The following is a 20,276-nucleotide window of genomic DNA, read 5'->3' on the forward strand; positions in this document are numbered from 1 at the left end:
GCTGGCAGTGGTGCGCTGCACTATCTTCCCCTATTTGCTTTATCTAGGCTCCCGCTTCGCATTTGCACATCTGTTTTGGCAGGTGCCAGCATTCGTGCACGTGTCTTTGTAGCATGGTTCTCCTAGCGTGCCATCATCGTTACCACGATCTTGGTGGCGTTGGATTTTCTGCGAACAGCAATGGAGGATCCTCCTTTAGGCGCAGAAGAGGAAGTGAATGGCAATACCGCTAGAAGTTAAGCGGAACATTGTACGAGTGAGCACAAGGATGACGTAAAAGTGTGCAAGTATGTCCTGATGCAACCGACAGTGTCGACAATCATTCGCAGCATGCTCAAGATTTGGGAACGAAAGAGATGCCAGCGCTGCCCATGCAATGGACGACGGTTGGAAAAGGGTTCGACACAGGGCCTACAAAGATGCAGAACAGTTGCTCTACTAGTGGTCCTTGAACGCCTGTGCAGTGAACCTGCCAATTAGTGGCCAGATTTTAGCTGAGAAATCGAAGCATTTCGCATACCTCCTGCGCAACACTTGATTTCCAGCCTGGTGGTGGTTGGATACAGTGGTTCAAGGAGAGACATGGAATCGTCTACAAGGCAGTCGTGGGTGAAGCAGGATCGCTCAATGCCGACTCTAGGCCGAAGTGGCTTGAGAAAACACTGCCTTGCATCCGAAAAGCATACACGGACCGGGACTTGTACGTACAATAGGGACGAGACTGGGCTGCTTTTCCAGATGCTACCATCAAAGACGCACGCTGTCAAAGGCGATCCTTGCGAGGGTGGCAAGCAAAGCAAAATTGTGCGTGACCATTTTCTTGTGTGCCAACATGGATGGCAGCAACAAGTTCTCCGCTTTCATCATAGGGATATCCAAGAATCCCCGCTGTTTCCGTGCTGCCGTGAGGATCCCTGTTCGTTACCATCATAATGGGAAAGCATAGATGACGTGCAAACTTTTCCGCGAGTGGCTGGTTGAGTTTGATCAGTGGCTGCAGTACGAAGGCAGGAAGGTGGCATTGGTGCTGGACGCTTGCACTGCACACCAAACAGCTCAGAAGCTCTCGCATGTGGAAGGTTTTTCCTCCCACCCAGCACCACTGCAGGCTTGCAGCCTATGGATGCAGGCGTGATTGCTTGCTTCAAGGCACTGTATTGCCGACGTGTTTTGAGCGCAGGCTCGTGCTGAACCTTTTGTCTGAGAAAGCTGACCTTTGCCAGACATGAAGATCTCGCTCCTGATGGCAGTGCAGTTCATTTTTAAAGCATGGGCAGAAGTAAACTCCTCCACCATCATGAACTGCATCAGGAAGGTGGCTTCGCTGGATATGCTGGCGACATGGAAGGTCGCGAAGCTTCTGTCGGCACAGTGATAACTGAACTTTGGTCCACAGTGAGCAGCAGTGATGGCGACGCATCGGGACTTGAGGAATTTTTACATGCCAATGATAGAGTTGCAACAGATGAAGAGTCGACAGACGAGGCTATAGTCACAGCAGTCACCGGCGCGGAGGATGGTGTGACTGTAGCGATGACAATGAACTTGAACCTGTGCAGGTTGTGTCTCACCATGAGGCTTTGAGAATGATTGACTCCCTGCGGGACTTTGTTTTTGCTAAGAACCTTCCGCTGCACTATGTTCAACAGTTGGATGCCCTGTGGAAAGATGTCGGCCAGACTGCTGTGAAACAGACGCTTCTGGATTATGGGTTTACGGGTTTCTTCTCGCCACGAAATAAAAATTATAATCTACCTCGTCCTCATTAAATGTGTATTTTTAATGTTTTCTTTGTTTTTTCAGTGTAATCCGGTTATAACAATGATATTTTCATGGCACTTCAATATTGTTATAAATGGGTTTGACTGTACCATCATCTTAAGGGAGAGAAACTCCCTTATGATGGTGATTGTTGGACAAATGGTACCATCGTTCATCGCCACATATAGTTGAGGACATTTAGAATACTCATGTTCTGATCGTGGGTGTTGCAACCAGTCAAACTCGTCATTTTTGCGTCGGATGCTGTAAACTTGTGCAACTTTTCTAGACTAAAAGATTTTGTATTTCGCATCCTACTTTGCTTTTTTTGTGCTGCCTTTCCAGTTCCAAGCCTCGCTTGAATGAAATATCTCTTCATTACAGCCGATATTGTGGCAGATCTCACGTTTTTCGGTTTTGCCATAAAAGAATAATTTCACTGAAAACAAGCATGGTGAAGTTTGTATTTACTTCGCTAAAACCAATAATTTGCTGTATTGGTGTTTGTTATAAAGAGGTCCAACTGTAGTGCCATGTATATAATTGTTATGCGCATGCATAAGTGCATGAAATTATCTCTGTGCATTGGCTTGAAGTAGGACTCAGCTCTTTCATGACCAGTGTCTGTTGTTTGCATGGTTTAACACGCTAATGCATTGTTTCAAGCGTTTGATGTTTCACTAACTCCTGCACGTGCCACAAGATGCCCTTTCAGTTCACTGCTTAATGCAGACTCTTATGTTGTGCAGACCTGCGCAAGTACCGCACTTACAAGGGCCACTCCGTCAGAGACCTGCTGAGGGCCATGCGTAACAAGGTTAGTGAGCTGCAATATCTTCATCAATGTTTCCATCTACTAAGAGCATTTGTCATACCATTTTCGCACGACTCCGGGTGGTTGGATAATTATGCAAATAGATATTTCGGTGTGCATCAAGCTGCCTCCGTGCTGTTGCTTCTTCCTTGCAAAGTTTGTCTTATGCATTGGCTGGTATATGCCCCTGAATGTTTCTAACTTATCTGTGAAGGTCCACTGAAAGATGTGTAGGGTCGGCTTGTATGAGCTCCAACCTATCTGCCTCCTCATTTCCCGCAGTCCCTCTCGCACTGGCATCCGTGTGATGGTAACATGTAATGTTTCTGAGGCTGTCTCAACAATTCTACTGTTGATGAAGTCTCTACAGGCATTCCTGCGATTCTGGACAAAGAAACTTAGTTTGAGTGACTAGTGCTCGTGATTTTCAAAACTTACGAGAGGCTGCATTCAGCTGTTAATGCAGCTGTTTATGCATGTCACATCACATCTTCCCCACTTTGCAGTTGTTGCGATGATTCAAGGAAGTGCCATAATGTAGGCAGCAGATTAGTTTTTACTTAAGCAGGTAATATCGTTTGTAGAAGCTTTGTTGTTCCAGCGGCACGATAGCCACATGGAGAGAACTTGGTTCACAGACCCTTTTATGACTGCTCACTTCCTGTCTTGCTTCAGCTTGGCCAAATGACACGAGCCGCGAGCTTGACATCCAGGTGGCAGAGAAGTTTTGACATGTGTTGTTCAAAAAGAGAATTATTGCAGGATGCTGAACTTTTATTGTTGGCAGCATCCTTTCTTTGGCCTACACTGTCTAGCAGATAAAACATTTTCAGAGGCAGTCAGCTTGAAGGTTGAGTAGGATGTTTTTAGTTTTGCATATTGTATAAATCATCCATTAATCGTGGCAAGGCCGGGGTGCTCCCAGATGCCTTTTATGGTGAAGCAAGGGAGCGTGTATGCCGCAAACACAGTTATAGTAATTTCTCTGCACCCTGATAAAGGGTTGCTTGAGCCTTCATGAAATAGCTTGGTATTCGCTAATAAGAATTAATAAGCAGTAGCAAGAGAGGAGGTGATGTGTGAACCATCAAAATTAGAGCTGCTCAAATAGTATCCAAATTTTGTATGCAGCGCGAATTCAAATATTATAGGCTTAAGCCAGTGGTCATGCTAAAGTGCTGCAACGTTCTAGTTGAACAGCGCGTTTAGCACATTTTGAGTGTGGTCAGCCTCCGGCCCTGCAGCTGTTGTTCTTGTGGTTTTTCAGCAGCTCGTACCATTTGCCTGTCACGTTTTCTCTACAGTTCTTTTCCATGTCACCAGCAATCCATAGCCTCAGCTTGATGACTTTGCTTGGCAGCTAAGCGTTGAGAGACTGGCACAGAGTTTTGCAAATTGTGAAGTAAATGCCTTATTGTGTCAGAGTTTTTATATGAAAGAGGGGAAATATGGCACCACACAAAGGTCCATCGCACAAACTTGAAAAAAGGGATGGTTCGGTAAGTGCTGCTGTCCGAATCAAATGATATACAGTCGAACCTCGATATATCGAACAGCGCGGTGATTGCAAAATAGTTCGATATAGCCGGAATTCGATATACAAAATCACGTAGAAAACGCGTCAAAAACTAGTACAAATCAATCAATGAACCAATCGTGGCACAGTGGTGCAATAAATACTCACTTGAAGTTTCAAACAAAGTATTTATTCCTTTGGCTTAAAGTACTGTAGCAGCGTAGCTTGCTTCAAATTGGCAACCGCGTGCTTAACCACGGCGTCCTCAACGTAGTCTAAACGGTCCACAAGCGATAGTCCAGCGCCTTCTATTGCGCCGCAGTAGCGGCGTACAAGGTCCAAAGCAGCTACAGCCTCAGTTGCAGTCGGGAGCAGAGTGCTCAAAGTGCTCCTCGGTATGCTGAAAGCTTCGGCGACGCTTGACTTTTTTTCACCATTTTCAACGCAGCGGATCACTTCCAATTTCGCAGAAAATGTCAGGGTCGTCCGCTTCTTCGCGTTTGCAGCCATCACAACACCGACCACGCCGTGACAGGCCTAGGCCACCTAGGCTGCCTAGGCCACACACGATAACAACGACTGGCGCAGCACAAGTGGCGGCGCCGAGACGCGGTTAGTCGTTGACAAACTAAATCAGGCTAGCCACCCTAGCCCGGCCAAGCCGCCGCGTGCATACGCCGCTACGTTCAAATGGCGCCCTCGGCGCGACCAATGTATGCAGCGATTGTGCGCAGCAGTCGGGAACGCCCATCGCGCCGCCGCTATCTTCGAGGGCGTTGAGGGAAAGCTCGCCTCCTGTCAACAGAGTGCACATGGTTTGGGGTGGCGGAGTTCGATTTATCCATTTGGCAACCGATGCCGTTCGAAATAAAAAATTAAAAATGCATGCGATTTTCGGCGTGATATAGAAAGTGTTCGATATAATCAATAATTCGATATATCCGTGTTCGATATATCGAGGTTCGACTAATTTCTCAAATATTTCTTGGATACTGCCAAGATAAATACAAGTGACTTGTGTGAATTATGGCCAGATAAAATCAAATTTAATAGAAGTTTACAAATGGCAAATTTTTGGGTGCAAAGGTGATGCGAATAATGAAAGTTTTTATCGACTATTTCTTAATAATTGCAATAGTTATAGCGATAGAACAAAAATAAAAAGGGATGCTTTTCCACAAAATGCAGCTATGGAAAGTTACAAGAGATATTGCAAACAATCTTTTTTTTTTCATGTGTCCTCAGCATGATTTGTTGTACAGTCGAACCTCATTATAACGAAGTAGCGCGGGGCGTGAAAATTTTTCGTTATATCCGATATTTGTTATAAAAGTGCGCACCCAAATTCCTGTAAATAAGTTTGCAAATAAAACAAAACAAAATGTGCACTAATATGGACAACGCAAAGGTGCGAAAATGCACAATGCAATAAGTACAAAATCTCGGAAGCAAAAATGAATACTAATTTGGGATCTTGCCTCCGCGCACAATTTGCGCGACGGAGCCAAAGGACTCGGGAAGTGTAGCGCGCGCGCACAGGTCGGTCGCAGTGGCAGAGGTGCAGTAGAGGCTCACGCCATGACGAGGCAATGATGATGGCATGTCAGTCACATGCCTGTCAGCCGTTGCATGGCTGGACTCGAGCAGCGGCGGCGGCGGCGATGACGATGCTCGAGTCCGGCCATGGCCGTTGGCGGTAGTTTTTGTCGCTGCCGCTAGATGCCGTGGCACACGAACGCACAGGCAATTTAAACACTTCGGCGGCGCCGCTCGAGTCCGGCCATGGCACCATGGCGTTCATGACCTCCGAGATCACCGTGCGCGGGGGTGTGATTAAATGACGCGGCACGCGAACGCACGGGCGATTTAAACAAACTTACGCGGCAGGCGATTCGATTGATTGAAAAATTTTGTTTTTTATGTTTTTTCCGGCTTCTTTACACATTTTTTTTGTTGTTTTAATGCAAAAAACTGCTTCGTTATAACCGGTTTAGCGTCAAATATTGAAATTTTTTTTTCGTTATACAAAAAGAACTCCCATAGAAACAAACCATAGACCAACCAAGCTTTGATTTTATTTCGTTTTATCTGACAATTCGCTATATCCATGTTCATTATAGCGAGGTTCGACTGTGCCTGTAATTATTACCAGGCATGAAGTAAGACAGCAAGGATAATGCAGTTATTTCTTGTTTACAGTTCTTTGATAATGATTGCTGTCATTGGAAAAACTCTGCTCACATGGAAAAGGGAGCTTACGAGTGCTGTCTTTAAGCACTCTGACGTAGATACTTCTTTAATTGACACATATCGGTTCCAGAAATGCAGAAGAATGCCACGCTAATAGAGAAAATCATAACAAAAGTGCTAGAAATGTACTGCATCTAATTTGCAGGTTTATAGAGATCTAATGTCCCAAGCGACCAGGGTTATGAGGGACGCCATAGCAGTGAGCTCTAGATAATTTCGACCATCTGGCATTGTCCCCTTTTTCTCCTGTTCCTCACCAGGCTTGGCTTTCCAGCACATCTCTTAATATACTTGCCTTGCGTTTCACCTCCATTGGAATGTGCACGAGTCTCCTGGCTCATTAGTTAAACTCCCTAACCACTGTGCCAATTCTAGGGAGCACATTTAATTAGTATTGGCTAATATATGTATGCACCCGGCTAAATATAACCAAGGTTTTAAAGAATATGGTGAGCCCTATCCCAGCAAAACCAGCTAAGAGATGTTCAGAGTCACCTATCCTAATCTTCATTATTCTTTTAATCACCCAAATTTAATTAATTAATAAAGACTAATTAGCTATATGTAAGTGATTGGGTTGAGGGAAGAATTGCCAGTCGAAAAGTTGTAGATCGCCTCGAAAAGCAGCTAGCTACACTGTTTTTGTCACACTACAACTTATGCAGCTCTACTTATTGGCCTACAAGCAAACAAACAAAAAAAAAAGCTTCGTTAGAGTAAGCACTGCAGAGAAAAGCGTATTTTGTTATCTGGGACTTTAGAGTGCCACTGTCGTCATGAGGAACCTTTTCTCATTGCGTCAGGTATTGTTTCGGCTGGTATACAAATTACTTTAGTAAGCGCTCCCTTGATGGAAATAAGGTAGCTAGGTGCTTTCCAAGAAGATTTACAACTTTTACTTTGACATGTCTATTCAAGCCAATAATTATCTATTTACTTATTTGAATAAATAAGTAAATAAATAATTATTGGCTTGAATAGACATGTCAAAGTAAAAGTTGGGCTTATAAGATCTCTAAATAAATATTTAGAGATATTATCAGCCCGAATAGGGCCATGATAGAAGTGGTTACATACAACCTAATATAGAAATTGGAAGGGAACAAAACACTGCGAAAATATCGCAAACAAAGCATCGGCAGGAGTAGTCTCATAAAACCTAATTGAAAATGGAAAGGGCACAACAGTGCAAAATAGACAATATATAAATGTGTCTGAGGAGATGTCTCTTACAACCAAATATGAGAACATGAGAAACAAGATGTAAAGCACAGCTAAAAAGTTAGCTAATTAGTATATTAGTATTTACAAATTAATTAACTTTCATGCACAAAAATGCTGCAAACTAGTCGAAGCGACTCTGCACAGCTCTTAGCTAGATTCCCTGGACTAGGCCTCACCGTATATATTCGCGAACTTTATTACACTTAGGTGGGGCACATAATATGGCGCACCTAGTACACATGTATAGTTGAACCTGGTTATAACGAAAGTGAATAAAATACTGGGATTTTTTCATTAAATTTTGTAAGGGCCAGCGCGAGTGGCACTGTAAGGGACACGGAGGGGTGGCTGGAGAGAGAAGAATGCTGGCAGCACAGACTGGAGGGGAGATGCCATTATGGGAATGGCATGTGCGAGTGTGATTCGCATTGGCATGGTCATGGTGGGCTCGAGTGTGAGCTCGGTGCGCATTGCGTTGGGTGCGCTAACTATGGAGAACTAAGTGGGGACTCGGCACGGTGTTGTGTGTGTGAATAAATAACTACAGTCTAGGTTTTTGTTACGTTATGTTCTTGTGCGAACACTGGAAAGGGCAATGCAAAATAGAAACCAGAACTATAAATGTAAACGAAATCACCTTGAAAATGTTTACTGTAATTCTGCATTATTTGAATCTGCAAAAAAAAATGTTTTCTTTTTTTTTCTTTTTTTTTTTTTGTGATTGCGCTGACATGACTATGGCAGCAGCCACCATCACCTCCTCCATGGCTTGTGACGCACAGCCAGATGTGGCTATGAGTGGGAGGAATGGGGTACGTGGAGGAGCCAGAGCCAGCATGGTTGGGCTAGAGTGCGCACTTAGTTATGCCTCTGCTGCTGATAGTGCTAGACCAGGCAAGGAGGCATATACTTTATGTGTGTTCCCATTCTTGGGCTGCTCACCACTACAGCCCCAGGAAGCGGGCTCTATGCCTCACATCGCCAACATTTTCAGCCGTTCCTGCTTTCAACAAATAACATTAGGTCCGTTCGATTCACCTGCACTACGTGAACTGATTCATGTGATGCTGCACTTTGTCATTTGTTTTAGCAATGCAGCATGGTGCTCTCTGCATGACGCTGTTCGCTTCAATAAGTGCAGATGACGTGCAGGTCGAGTTCAAGAAAAGTTATGCAAAACTATGCACCACTTAGCGGTCAGCGCTAAAATGGTGCAGCTGCAGCAGCTGCATGAAAGCAGACAGCTTGCGCGACAATGGCTTGCATGTTGTGATAAACAGTGAAGCAACCCTTTATTTAACTCATCAACGAAAGCGGGGCCTGTGTTCACCAAAGAAACGACGATGCATACTTCAAACCATGTCTAACAAGTAGGCACGTGCATGTGTTATGATGCATGCTGACTTCCGTCGTGATCAGTAAAAGTGTGTGCTTTGTGCCAGCTGTCGCATTGTGCACGTGCATCGAGGCTGGTTCATGTCAACGCTCCATTGTGATGTGCTATTTGAAAATTCATCTAATTTGGCACGTTGGCGCCGGTTGATGTGAGTGGCAGCTATAGCTGGTCCACCATATGAATGTGGTCGGCTTTTATAGTTATTTGTGCACCAATTCATGAATGAATGAATCCTATCATCTGTGTATATACCGCTCAGATCAACGGCGCTAATCATCTCGAGCATGAATATTTTCAAACAGCATGTCACAGTAAGTATGTGTTGTGCATTTATATGCATAAAAAATGCATATAAATGTGTAATTGCGGTAGCGGGCAATCTAAATGCACATGGTCTTGACTGAAGTATATAATCAGAATGCATCACACCGTATGCGTATGTTCACTTTAGATGTGAAACATGTAGCCGTTTTCTTGGCGAAGGTTAATGGCAAAACTTCGTTACGTACTATTTTAAAATTCATCAAGTTAACTGAGACGTTGGCGTCGGTTGACGCGAGTTGCACACAGCTGACCACAGCTTGTTGGCAACACCAAGGCTAGCAGACAGACTATCCTGCACTCTACCATTCGTTTAGGAAGCAGTCGGTGCCGATGCTGCACCTAAACTGCTGGAACTGGCGCTGCACGCTTGCGGCACTGCCCCAGAACTTTACGGAACTGGTATGGAGAGCGCTGCGGAATCGAATGGACCTATTGATCGGTGCCAGTCTCGGGAACAACCGCACAGCTGTGATGGGCATGCACTGATTGCCCTGGTCCAGGCACTGTGATGCATTGGCCCAATATTGGCACTATATTATCACTGTCTGGCCCAATATAGGACCAGTACATCAACACCATTGTAAAAATATATTGGGCCGATTGTTTGTGCTGTCTGGACCGGGTCTTTTTTATGCGTGTCGCTTAACTTCTTTGCTGATTTTGAGCAGGAATTTTAGTACCATGTGATGCAACGTTCCACAAGCAAAGGCAGTGGAGGTGCTGCTTCATTAGCCATGTTTCAGCGCAATGCAATTGTATCAACAGTGGCCAGCTGCAATTGCAGCTGTTCGTGTGACGTCACTTTATGTTCTGTCATCATGAAGCTATCATGTAGTTTGCCAAATTTCAAGTAACCCAGCAAGCGAACAGATACTAGTCGGCAAAGCAATTCCGTTTTATCAAGGCCAATCATCGCAGCACCTTTGTTATGTAGAGTTGTCAGATACATGTGCTTCAATGGGAGCAGCATTGGGGAATTGACGAACTTCACAACATTGTGTAATTTGCTACATGGAGGTTCGTTACATCCAGGTGCAACTGTATTACCTGTCGTGGTGACCTAGTGGCAGCAGTGTTAAGTCGTTGAGCCCAAGTTTGCTTCATTGAATTCAGTGTGCAGCAGCCACGTTTCGATGGATGCAAAACGCATAAAACACCCTCTCAATGTGTGATGCCAAAATGTGACGAGATGGTCTAAAACAATCTGAAACCCTCCATTGTGGCATCTTTCGTAGCAGCTTTGAGACGTTATGTCCCATGTCCTGTACCATACCATACTGGTAGACTGTGTTGTGTTGCGTTGTGTTTAGTGGCACATAAGCAAATACTGATAGACTGAATGACGCTAGTTGCGTTTAGTAATTCCCTTTCCTGCTACCTTGCCCTTCCATTTTTGCAGAAGCATCACTACCGGGAGCTGCCGGAGGCCTTGCAAGCAGAGCTGGGCACCATCCCAGAGGAGTTTGTGACATACTTCACGTCACGCTTCCCGTTGCTGCTGCCGCATACCTACCTGGCCCTGCAGGAGTGCCGGTCAGAGGCCACCCTGCGGCCCTACTATGCCCAGGATGGCTCGGCCGAACTGCGGCTCCCGACCCGGCCACAGCCGCCACAGCAGGGCACTGGCTTTCCCTGGCAATGGAGGCGCCGGAAAGCCAAGCCCAACGAGGAACAGGAGAAGGGAGCGCTAGGCGGAGAGGACCGGGCAGCTGCAAGGAACACAGCCTGTGAAGAAAAGGAGACTAAGGGTGAGCCTCAAAAAGAGCACGGCAGGGACGCTTTTCTTTATAAGTGTCTCAGAAACTCTTCACTGGTAGACTCTTTGCACAGTGGCCATGATGCTGTCCTCTCAAGGATCTCTGTTGCGTAAAAGATAGTCTTCATGTTTTGGAGCTAAAATTTGGCCTGCAAACCTTTCAGCATCTGCACCTTTTGTGAAATTTCAGTTTCTCGGCAGTTGTCAGCAGATTTTTTTCATCCTGCAATGCTAGGAGACGTGTGTCAGTTTGCGACGTGAAAGTTGCTAGCGAAAATATGATTGCTTCTTTGTTTTTATCCAGCACACAATGAGGACACGCTTTCATCATCCGACACAGCTAGCCTACCAGGCACTCCAGACAAGCGTAGGCCGTCACCAAGAAGGTCCTCTCCGAGCAAGAGCTGGCGGACCAGTGTTCCCGACAACAGACCAAGCACGCTCGAATCCATTCCGAGCGGTGAGCTGATGGCAAGTACAAAGGCCGTCATAAGCACCGGCAGCTTGAGAGATGGCACGAAACTCGACCCTGGGGAGAGCGCCCTTGGCTCACTGGCAACACTGCAAAGTCCCAACGAGCTGAGAACGTCATCGAGACATAGTGGTGGTACTCATAGTCCGAAACGGACTTCGCCCAGCCGTGGCAGTAACTGGCGAAACCCAAGTCCCCTTGGAGAGAGCCAATGTACTGTGGACCATGTGGCGAGGGAGGACGCACGCAGTACGCATGATTTTGCGAGAGGTATGTCGAATAGACGTGACAGCGGAAGTCCCAGGAAATGGAGTTCCCCAAATCTGAACACTAATTGGCGCAGCCGAAGTCCAACTCCTCTTGGGGACAAAGAGCGTGATAGAAATGTTGTTGATAGCTGTGGTGATGGCACGGGTGTTTCTGCTGCTGCAGAATTACGGAGAGCTTTGGCTAGACACGGAGGCGATGGTAGCATTGAAGCCAAAAGGAAACAGGCCTGTTCACCAAGTCGCAGCTTGAATGTGTGTAGCCGAAGTTCAACAGCCAGCAAAGAAAGCCAGGGCTTGGAAGAAGGTGTTGGAGTTGGTTGTACTGCATTGAAAGAGACACCTGTCAGCACAGTCGCCAGAGACAAAGTGGCTGGCAGTGAAACTAACACCAGCAAAGCAGCTGCTGACTCTACAAAGCCGAAGGTGTGTATTGAAGACGAGAATAGACGAGTGTGTCTCGACGAGAGGGCTTGCAATGGGGACTTATCGTCAGCTGAGATGAATGATGGTTTGAACGCAATGTTGTGTAATCAATCTGAGAGCACACAGAAGGACATTGAGCGATGGCAAAATGTTGTGTCGAGGCAGCCGCCTTCAAAGCAACCTGTTCTTCAAATGGTGACTCTTTCGCCTCAGCGACAACGCAGTTTGTCAGCCGGTGAAGTGACACTCGATACGTGGGGCAGGACGATGTTGAAAAAGAGTTGAAGAAGTCTGTGCACTTTGTTTGATACTGTTGGTTGGATGGTGATATTCACCGGAGTGTGCCTTCCTCTGGTTGCTGCCTTGAAAGAATCCTGTAAATGATGAGATAGGGCATTTTAGCCCAGTCTTGTATACGAAAGCATTATATATATGAAGAGCTCTTTTTAATGAAGCGTCCAGAATAGAGAGAGTTATGTGTGACAATGATATGCTCACTAGTCTGTTGTCGAGTGGTTTGAAGGCTGCTCACAAATGAAATCATGGCACTGAAAATGCATACGCATCTGGGTGGTTATTGAATTCTCACTGTTGTGTTGCTTGGGCCACTTCCTGATAAATGCCTGCATCAAGATTGCAGAATGACATTATCAATCGCGTGAGTATTATATACAGTGTGGAAAACACGTGAAGTTTTCTGGTTAATGCTTTAATTTGATACTTGCTGTGAGTCTATGCAAATGGGAGTTTAATAGCAACATCTTGCTAGGGCTTGCTGTTTTTTTGTTACAGAATGGCTTTCCCCTGTGTAGGGCTCACTTTCATGTCTTGAAGAGCCTGTGCCTGCAGTTTGCATTAGGTTTCATTTTATGTAGTATTAGAATTCGTTTTACAATTTCAAGGTTGGGTGTCTGTTGTTTGTGTTCAACTCAAGGTGTGTCACTGTCATCTGTGCGTCCTTGCCTGTGTACATTTTGGTCTGCCTTTTGCAGATTTTCCTTCACTGTAATGTTATTTTAATCTTCTGGGACCACATACTAATATTATGCATCTGACCTAGATTGTGGGAGTTAGGGTGGGAGTGTAGCATTCAGTTCCAACAAAAAGGCAGGTGTTCTTTCATTTTTGTAGCCAAGATTTATGTAAATGCCATCAAAACATTGAAGGCTAGCAGCAATATAAGAAACATGCAAGCTTTTACCTTCTCATTAATGTGCACTTATAATGAAAATTTTTCATTATGCATGTTGAGCTGCTAGTAACACATGCCACTGCTATTTCTAGAATGAACATTTAGCACTTATGTTCAGTGGCACCGAAGACGGCATTTTTCCTACCTAGTGTTAATACAAAAACTATATGATGCGTTTACTATTTATTATTATGGGCTTGATGAATTAATGGAGCAGCACACTGTTAACTTGAGGCATGATGCTGTAACGGTGGGGTTATTTTTTAACCAGCTGGTTCCGCAAAGTGCATAACTGAAGTGAATTAGGCAGTGTCCACTGCAAAACCCAAATTAGCAGCAGGACTTTGTGTGTAAAACAAGTTTTTTAATCTGATCTATCTTTCCGGGCACTTAGACCACAAAGATGGTTTTGGGTAATGCTATACCAAAGGTCTGAAGATGTATCAGGAGGCAAAATTTTGTGGTATGCGGGAACTGGTCACAATCTTGTTACCCATTAAGTTATTTATTGGATGACTAATTAGCTCTTCTGGTTACTCATTCAGATGTTACCACCGGTATTAAAAAGATGAAATTTGTACTTGTAAAGACCAGGATAACTGACTGTTACCTCCATCTTTCCTTCCTTTCCCTCCTTTCTTGTTTCCTTCCTTCCTTCCTGTGCTCACAGAAATGGTCAGTATAGCTGAAAAGCAAACACGAATCTCTCTTTTGTTTATTTTGCTCCAGTTGTTTGTTTAGGCTGCTCCTGAAATTGTTGCAAACATTAGTTTGCTTCTCTTTTGTATGTGCACTGAGGCAGAGTTATGGTCTTTTATGCATCCTGTTGTGGTCATCGCTTTGGTTCATTTTATTTGCCACAGATTTGGCCTAGTAAGAGGAATGAAAAGGCTACGCAATAAGCAGCAGTAATCGGTATTAGGAATATGCTCTAAATAACAAGCAGTTTGTCTGGCCAGATGAACCAGTTCGGAAAATGGTACTGTATTGCTATTGCGGCAGTGTTATGAAAAAGTCTCGCATCAATTACAATGAGACTCTCGCACAGTTGTCAGCAATGGTGTTATTTTGTCCCTCTGAATGCAGGTGATGGTAGAGAATGGTTTGCACCTTTCTAATTTGGGGCAGTTCCTTCTTGTTCTCAGTGTAGTGTCTCGCCGCTTTGTCACCACTGTGCAGTTGACTGGTAAACACTAGATAATCTACCCTCATTCTTCACTTGTTAACTGCTCTCTGAAGAGCCAAATGCACTGATGGTTAGGTCATTCGGAAGGCGAACGATGTTTTCTCAAATACTGCGTTGTGACCTCTTCCTTTTTGTGGTCGTATGAATATTTATTTCTCCTCCTTTTACGTTGGACAGAACGCGCATATAGAGTTGGCTCTAAAACCCTACTTTATTCACTTTGTCCTACTAAGCCATTAATTTGTATGTGGGACTACCCAGGTGTGTTCAAACTGCAGTGTGTTTTGGAAGGCACGTTACGTGACGCACGATACCTGCCTTTGTGCTCAACCTGAATGATGTTACTATGCTTGGAACAGTGCTGAAGAAAAGTTTCGTTTTTTTGAAGGAGTGCCTGAAGACTTCTTTCGAAAGACCTCGACTTTGCCAGTGTTTGTTTTGCAGCCCAGAATAGGGTAGTGCTTTCAGCTGGTCTGACAAGCGTCTCGTGACGTCCTTAAGCGTTCTGCAGTATTTTGAAGTCTGACAAATTTCTTAGGGTTATACGATAGGCAGAGACAGTGAAAGTGAGAGAAAGGCAGAAAAGCTTGCATTTTGGGATGTGCTTTCTCCTTTATGCAATGCATTCTGAGTGAAAACTTTAAGGAATGCATGCGAAGCAAAGCAAACCTTAAAAAAGAAAATGTTTTGACAATTTTTCTCTCACTAGATTACTGTGCTTTGTAGAACTGGGCAAGCCAGTAGCAGTACGCCTGGAAGCACCATTATAATTTTGTTTGCATATTTTTTTCTTTGAAGCTTTTTCATAATTATGTGTACATTAAATGCGTGCAGCCTGCACATGCAATGTGCAGAGTTGTTTTTCTTACGTCCATTTGAATACAATACAAGCCACTTGTGAGGATACGGGACAGCACGATGTACATGGCTGTCAGCAGGATCATTATATTGGTATATTATCACCATTATCACTTGTATGTGCATGTCGGGTATAAGTCATTTTTATGCCAGATTTATAGAACTTGTTTTTATCCTCTGGTCAAATGTGTGGCTAAGTTCCTTTGTGAGCCTTTCTGTCATTATATTGTCACGTCTTCACTGTGCAAGTTAAATCTTTGCACAAATCTCTTGGTCTGTGTTTTTTGTGTGTGTGTTATGTGCATGTTAAATTTTCATTTGTGTGCTTTAAACATACTTCTTTGTTCTCTTTTAGACATGTTTAGAAGTACTTGTCCCATGAATTGCATACAATCTGCTAAGAGATGTTTACTGAAGCAAAAGGCATTCTTTATATATCCGTGTAACATGATTTTTTTTGCCATGCACACATTGGTTGACCTTGTATACCTTTTGTCAACAATATGTCTGATTACCATGCACCTTCACTGAGAAATTATCCAGTATATTGCCTGCGTTTATTGCATAATGTGTAAATACGATATGTTGCAATCTTTATTTTTGTATTCTGGTCATTCCTAGCGATGTACACATACATTTGGAAATGGCCGTGTATAAATTGTTTTAATATATCTACATGGGGGTGTTGTGTGTTTATTCTTCTCTAAGTAGTGGAAGTAACTAGTCTTGTGCAGCTGTGAATAAATGAAATGTACGAATTGTTTCAAGTTCATTTCAAAACTCAAGTTGTAGATTCTTTTGGAAACTATTAGTTTTTATGAATGAATTGTTTACTTTTTTGGTGATTCAATGTGGCATTCCTGTGTGGTGAAAAATCACCAGGAGTATGTTCAGGCATTTTTGCCAGCGATAAGAGATTATATGCAGGTAAAGAAAGTGCAGATGATAGTGTCTGGAGTTGTGCTTGTGTAAGGACTGTCTCTTGTCGTTTCAAAGTAATTCAAATGAATGAGATAGGCAGCAGACAAAAACTCCAGTGGAGGTTACCTTCTAACAGCTCTGCTGACATGTTGCTCCGGCTGTTGCTCTGGGTTGAGTGAGAGGGCGAGAGATCATGTGGGCTGATTGTGGCAGCAATGGGGCAAATGCTTGACCCTTGCAGTGGCAAGAATTTAATACTTTTTCGTGACACTTATGCACAGTGATGAGGAAGTGGTGCTGCTTCAGTGCAGAGGTGGAGCAGTGCCTCAGATTGCACAACTGCACCATCAGATCGCGTTGCTGGCTTCCTTAATTAGTTATTTTTCAACTTTGACTGAGGTAACTCGCACCCCTAACTGTGCCTTAATTTTTGGCCAAGAAAGCCGACTTTCTTGGTTAAAGCCTAATTTTGGAAAATCAATTCGGCATACTTTTACCGCTTTTTATCGGTTTCAAGCGAAAAGTGTAACTCCTAAGTATGATGTGTTGATGTGTAGTGCCTTTAGCAGTAATCGCTCTGCATTTGTGATTTTTAAGTCAGTTGGAACTAGTAGGGGAATAGGGGAGGCTAGTCCCAGCAAGTTTATTTGGAAGTGTGCATGAAACAGCAGATCTCTCCAGTACGTCTGATGAGAGTATGTAACTATAATATAGCACTTGCATTTCATATGCCACTGGATGTAGAGTGGCAAGAGGAAGGTACGAGGGGGTATCCAAAAGAAACCGAACTAATTTTTGGTGGGCAGCGCCATGGCTGGTCTCGAGGGAGAGCGCGCGCTCTTTCTTACGGCCTTCTCAATCGCCGCGGCAACAATGGGAACGTTTCTCCTTGAGTTACGCTCTCCGCCGCCGCAAGGGGCGTGACCTGCTCACTGTTCGCTCCGCGTCTGCTTCAGCAGCGGCGGGTGGCTTTTGCCTGGTTTCGCGCTGTCGCTCGCGGGTTTTGTGGTGAATGCAGCCCCGAAATGAAAGGAGGAGGAGGAAACAACTTTATTCAACGCTTTACTAAGCGTCAAGAATGTCCTGGGCCAGGGTCACCAAGGCCAACTGATCATTCAGCTGTTCAGATGCTAACCAAGCCTGCCACGTTGGGGGAGGAGGGTGTGTAAAGTGGGGTGATTGAAATGAAAGAACACAGAAGGTAGATGCTGCAGCGGCATGTTGTCAGCGTACTACAGATGTGAACGAATATAAAAACCTCGTTCAGCAAACGTTCGACAAGCATGACATACATTGCGGCATGGTAGCTACTTTTGTCCATTTTAATCCGAATGTTTCCCAAGCCTGTACAAGAATAAAACAAAAACTAAATGAGCAGTGATCACGTCGAAGCTTCTTCAAGGCTAACATGACAGCAACTCCTCTGCAGCAGCAAAACAGTCTTTCAGCGCTAGATGCGAAACCATCTATGTAGCACCGAAGATGAAAATAATTTCATAAAAATGTAATGTAAATTGCAAAATGCTTGCATAATATAAAGTATTAGTATAACAGTCAAAGTAAATGGTGTAGGGTTGAGTTATAAACATTATTACAATTCATATATTAGCCAATGTGTTGTATTATAAACATTATAATTTTCCAAATAAACATTGGTTTAATGAAATTTTTTACATGATGATTAACCTTATTATGAAAACAATAAAAAATAGTTTGATATTCATGACACCACTTGTGCTGGAAGTGGTAAAAAGAGGCCAATAAATGATGAAAGTGATACGTTCGATGCAGTGAAAGCGTTAAAGAAGGTCACTCGATCCTCACTGAAGACACATTTCAAGCCCTACATATATAGCGACCCATTGAGGCTCTCTTCTGGAAAGTAAGGCTAATATACGACATGCCGTAACAGCTAGCGGCACTTGACTGCATTGGCAAGACTGAAATTTCATCTGAGAGCAAAATCAATTTGCATCAATGCCAAAAATAAAAAAGTCATTTCTGCTGTGCCGCAATCAGTAACCGAGGAACTGAAGGAAGTGATGGCTGCTCCTGCCATCCCATTACTCACTGTCACATATATTCCGGTTTGCCTTTATGTCGCTAGATGTACCATTAAGTTAATCAACTTAAAGTGTGACGCTTGCCCTATTCTTCTTGAAACTAGCAAAAGCAGCAGCCCCATGTACTAGTTCCCACAAAATAAAGCGGAGCGCGAGTTTGGGGAAAAAGCGGTCTCCTTCGTCCAAGCTGCTGAAGGCGAACACCAAATGGGTTAAGCTGAACATCCGGGTTACCCACACGCATTCACATGCGCATCCGCTTGCAGGGCGTGCCATGAAATGAAATTTTGGTCGTATGTCTGCTCCGTTTTATTTAGGGGGTACTAGTACACTCTTCTACGAGGACAATATTCTAGAGAACTGCATTATCTGAAACCAGAGCTTGTTGCCTTATTGGACAAGCGCTTTAAAAAAAAAAAAAAAAAAAAACTGCCATACACCTAGCTACTACACAAAATGTTCTCAAAGTACTTAAGGTCCTGATTCAATCAGCACTTGAGAATTCAGCACTGAGTTGCCCGAAAAGAATTTACAACTTTGAGATTTGAAAAATTTCTCAGAATTATTCTTCCCAATTATTTATACCAGGAAATTTGTGACAGAGAAGAACGAGAGGCCAACTCCTTATGTGCAGAAGCCATACAGGCAAGATTTTGAGACAATTTTCTAGACGCAGGTCACATTTTGATGCAATGTGTAACTTTGAAGGACAGTTTTTTTTATTGTTTGCCGCTCGTTTTCAATTCTGCTTAACTGTTTATGCCCATTTCCTTGATTAAAAGTAGTCGCGAAACTACCTATACATCTTCTGTCTTTTAACGTTTGTTTTGAACGAAGCTAATAGCCCATTCCACTAGACAAGTGAAATTTTAACTATATGAGTAAATGTTTGTTCTTTACTCTGAATCTGAGACGCGCCATTTTCGCCGGTGCCTTTTTTGGTGGTAGTGGTTTATTTTTTTTTTTTTTTTTTTTTTTCAATAATCAAAAAGAAGGAAAAGAGAATTGCCGGCCGCGGCAACTGCTATCTAAAAAAATGAAGCACTTGAGCGGCGGCCGGCGGGAAAGAAAAGGGGATAGGGAGAGAATAGCGAGGGAAGTATAGAGGGGAGCGATAGAAAGCGAGGTTGAGGTTGTCGAAACATGTACTACGATCGGGCCTGTCCGCAGCTGAACTGTTTATGGCACACAACCCAAAGGGCATTTTTTTTCTACACAGCGAGGTTGTATAAATATGTACCAAGGTCAATGTACTACGATGGCCTGTCCCTAACTGAACTGTTTATGGCACAAAACCCAAAAGACATTTATAGACAGTAATATGAAAAAAGTCAGCACTGCCGAAACCCGGGATCGAACCAGGGACCTTTAGATCTTCAGTCTAACGCTCTCCCAACTGAGCTATTTCGGCACTCACAAGCCTACTTTTAAATACGCTTATTAAGAAATAGCACACAAAAATATTTATTTCTTTAGGGTTAGCTTAACAAACACAGCCAGAAAAACTTGCCGCAGGATATTAAAGACCAACAAGATTACGGCTTGCTGTGAACAGGTACTACGATGGCCTGTCCCTAACTGAACTGTTTATGGCACAAAACCCAAAAGACATTTATAGACAGTAATATGAAAAAAGTCAGTACTGCCGAAACCCGGGATCGAACCAGGGACCTTTAGATCTTCAGTCTAACGCTCTCCCAACTGAGCTATTTCGGCACTCACAAGCCTACTTTTAAATACGCTTATTAAGAAATAGCACACAAAAATATTTATTTCTTTAGGGTTAGCTTAACAAACACAGCCAGAAAAACTTGCCGCAGGATATTAAAGACCAACAAGATTACGGCTTGC

At 43.8% G+C, this 20,276-nt stretch overlaps 1 protein-coding gene and 2 non-coding genes across 4 annotated transcripts in view; 1 reads left to right on the forward strand and 2 right to left on the reverse strand.

Moving 5' to 3' along the window:
* Ire1 (serine/threonine-protein kinase/endoribonuclease Ire1) overlaps nucleotides 1-16,202 on the forward strand; it is a 62,951-nt gene extending 46,749 nt beyond the window's left edge. For both annotated transcript variants that reach the window (XM_084604870.1, XM_084604871.1), the window contains 3 exons: nucleotides 2,511-2,578; nucleotides 10,685-11,033; nucleotides 11,346-16,202. In XM_084604870.1, coding sequence (XP_084460996.1) covers nucleotides 2,511-2,578; nucleotides 10,685-11,033; nucleotides 11,346-12,490 — 1,562 coding nt within the window. In that variant the 3' untranslated portion in view covers nucleotides 12,491-16,202. The remainder of the gene's footprint in view (nucleotides 1-2,510; nucleotides 2,579-10,684; nucleotides 11,034-11,345) is intronic.
* Nucleotides 16,203-19,763: 3,561 nt separating this feature from the next.
* Nucleotides 19,764-19,836, reverse strand: TRNAF-GAA (transfer RNA phenylalanine (anticodon GAA)). The gene has a single exon. It is a non-coding gene; the product is annotated as a tRNA-Phe (tRNA).
* Nucleotides 19,837-20,068: 232 nt separating this feature from the next.
* TRNAF-GAA (transfer RNA phenylalanine (anticodon GAA)) lies at nucleotides 20,069-20,141 on the reverse strand. Its single transcript has one exon. It is a non-coding gene; the product is annotated as a tRNA-Phe (tRNA).
* Nucleotides 20,142-20,276: the final 135 nt, after the last annotated feature.

Source organism: Amblyomma maculatum, chromosome 5 (genome assembly GCF_055883805.1).
Source record: "Amblyomma maculatum isolate TAMU_Amacu chromosome 5, ASM5588380v1, whole genome shotgun sequence".
Lineage (NCBI taxonomy): Eukaryota > Metazoa > Arthropoda > Arachnida > Ixodida > Ixodidae > Amblyomma > Amblyomma maculatum.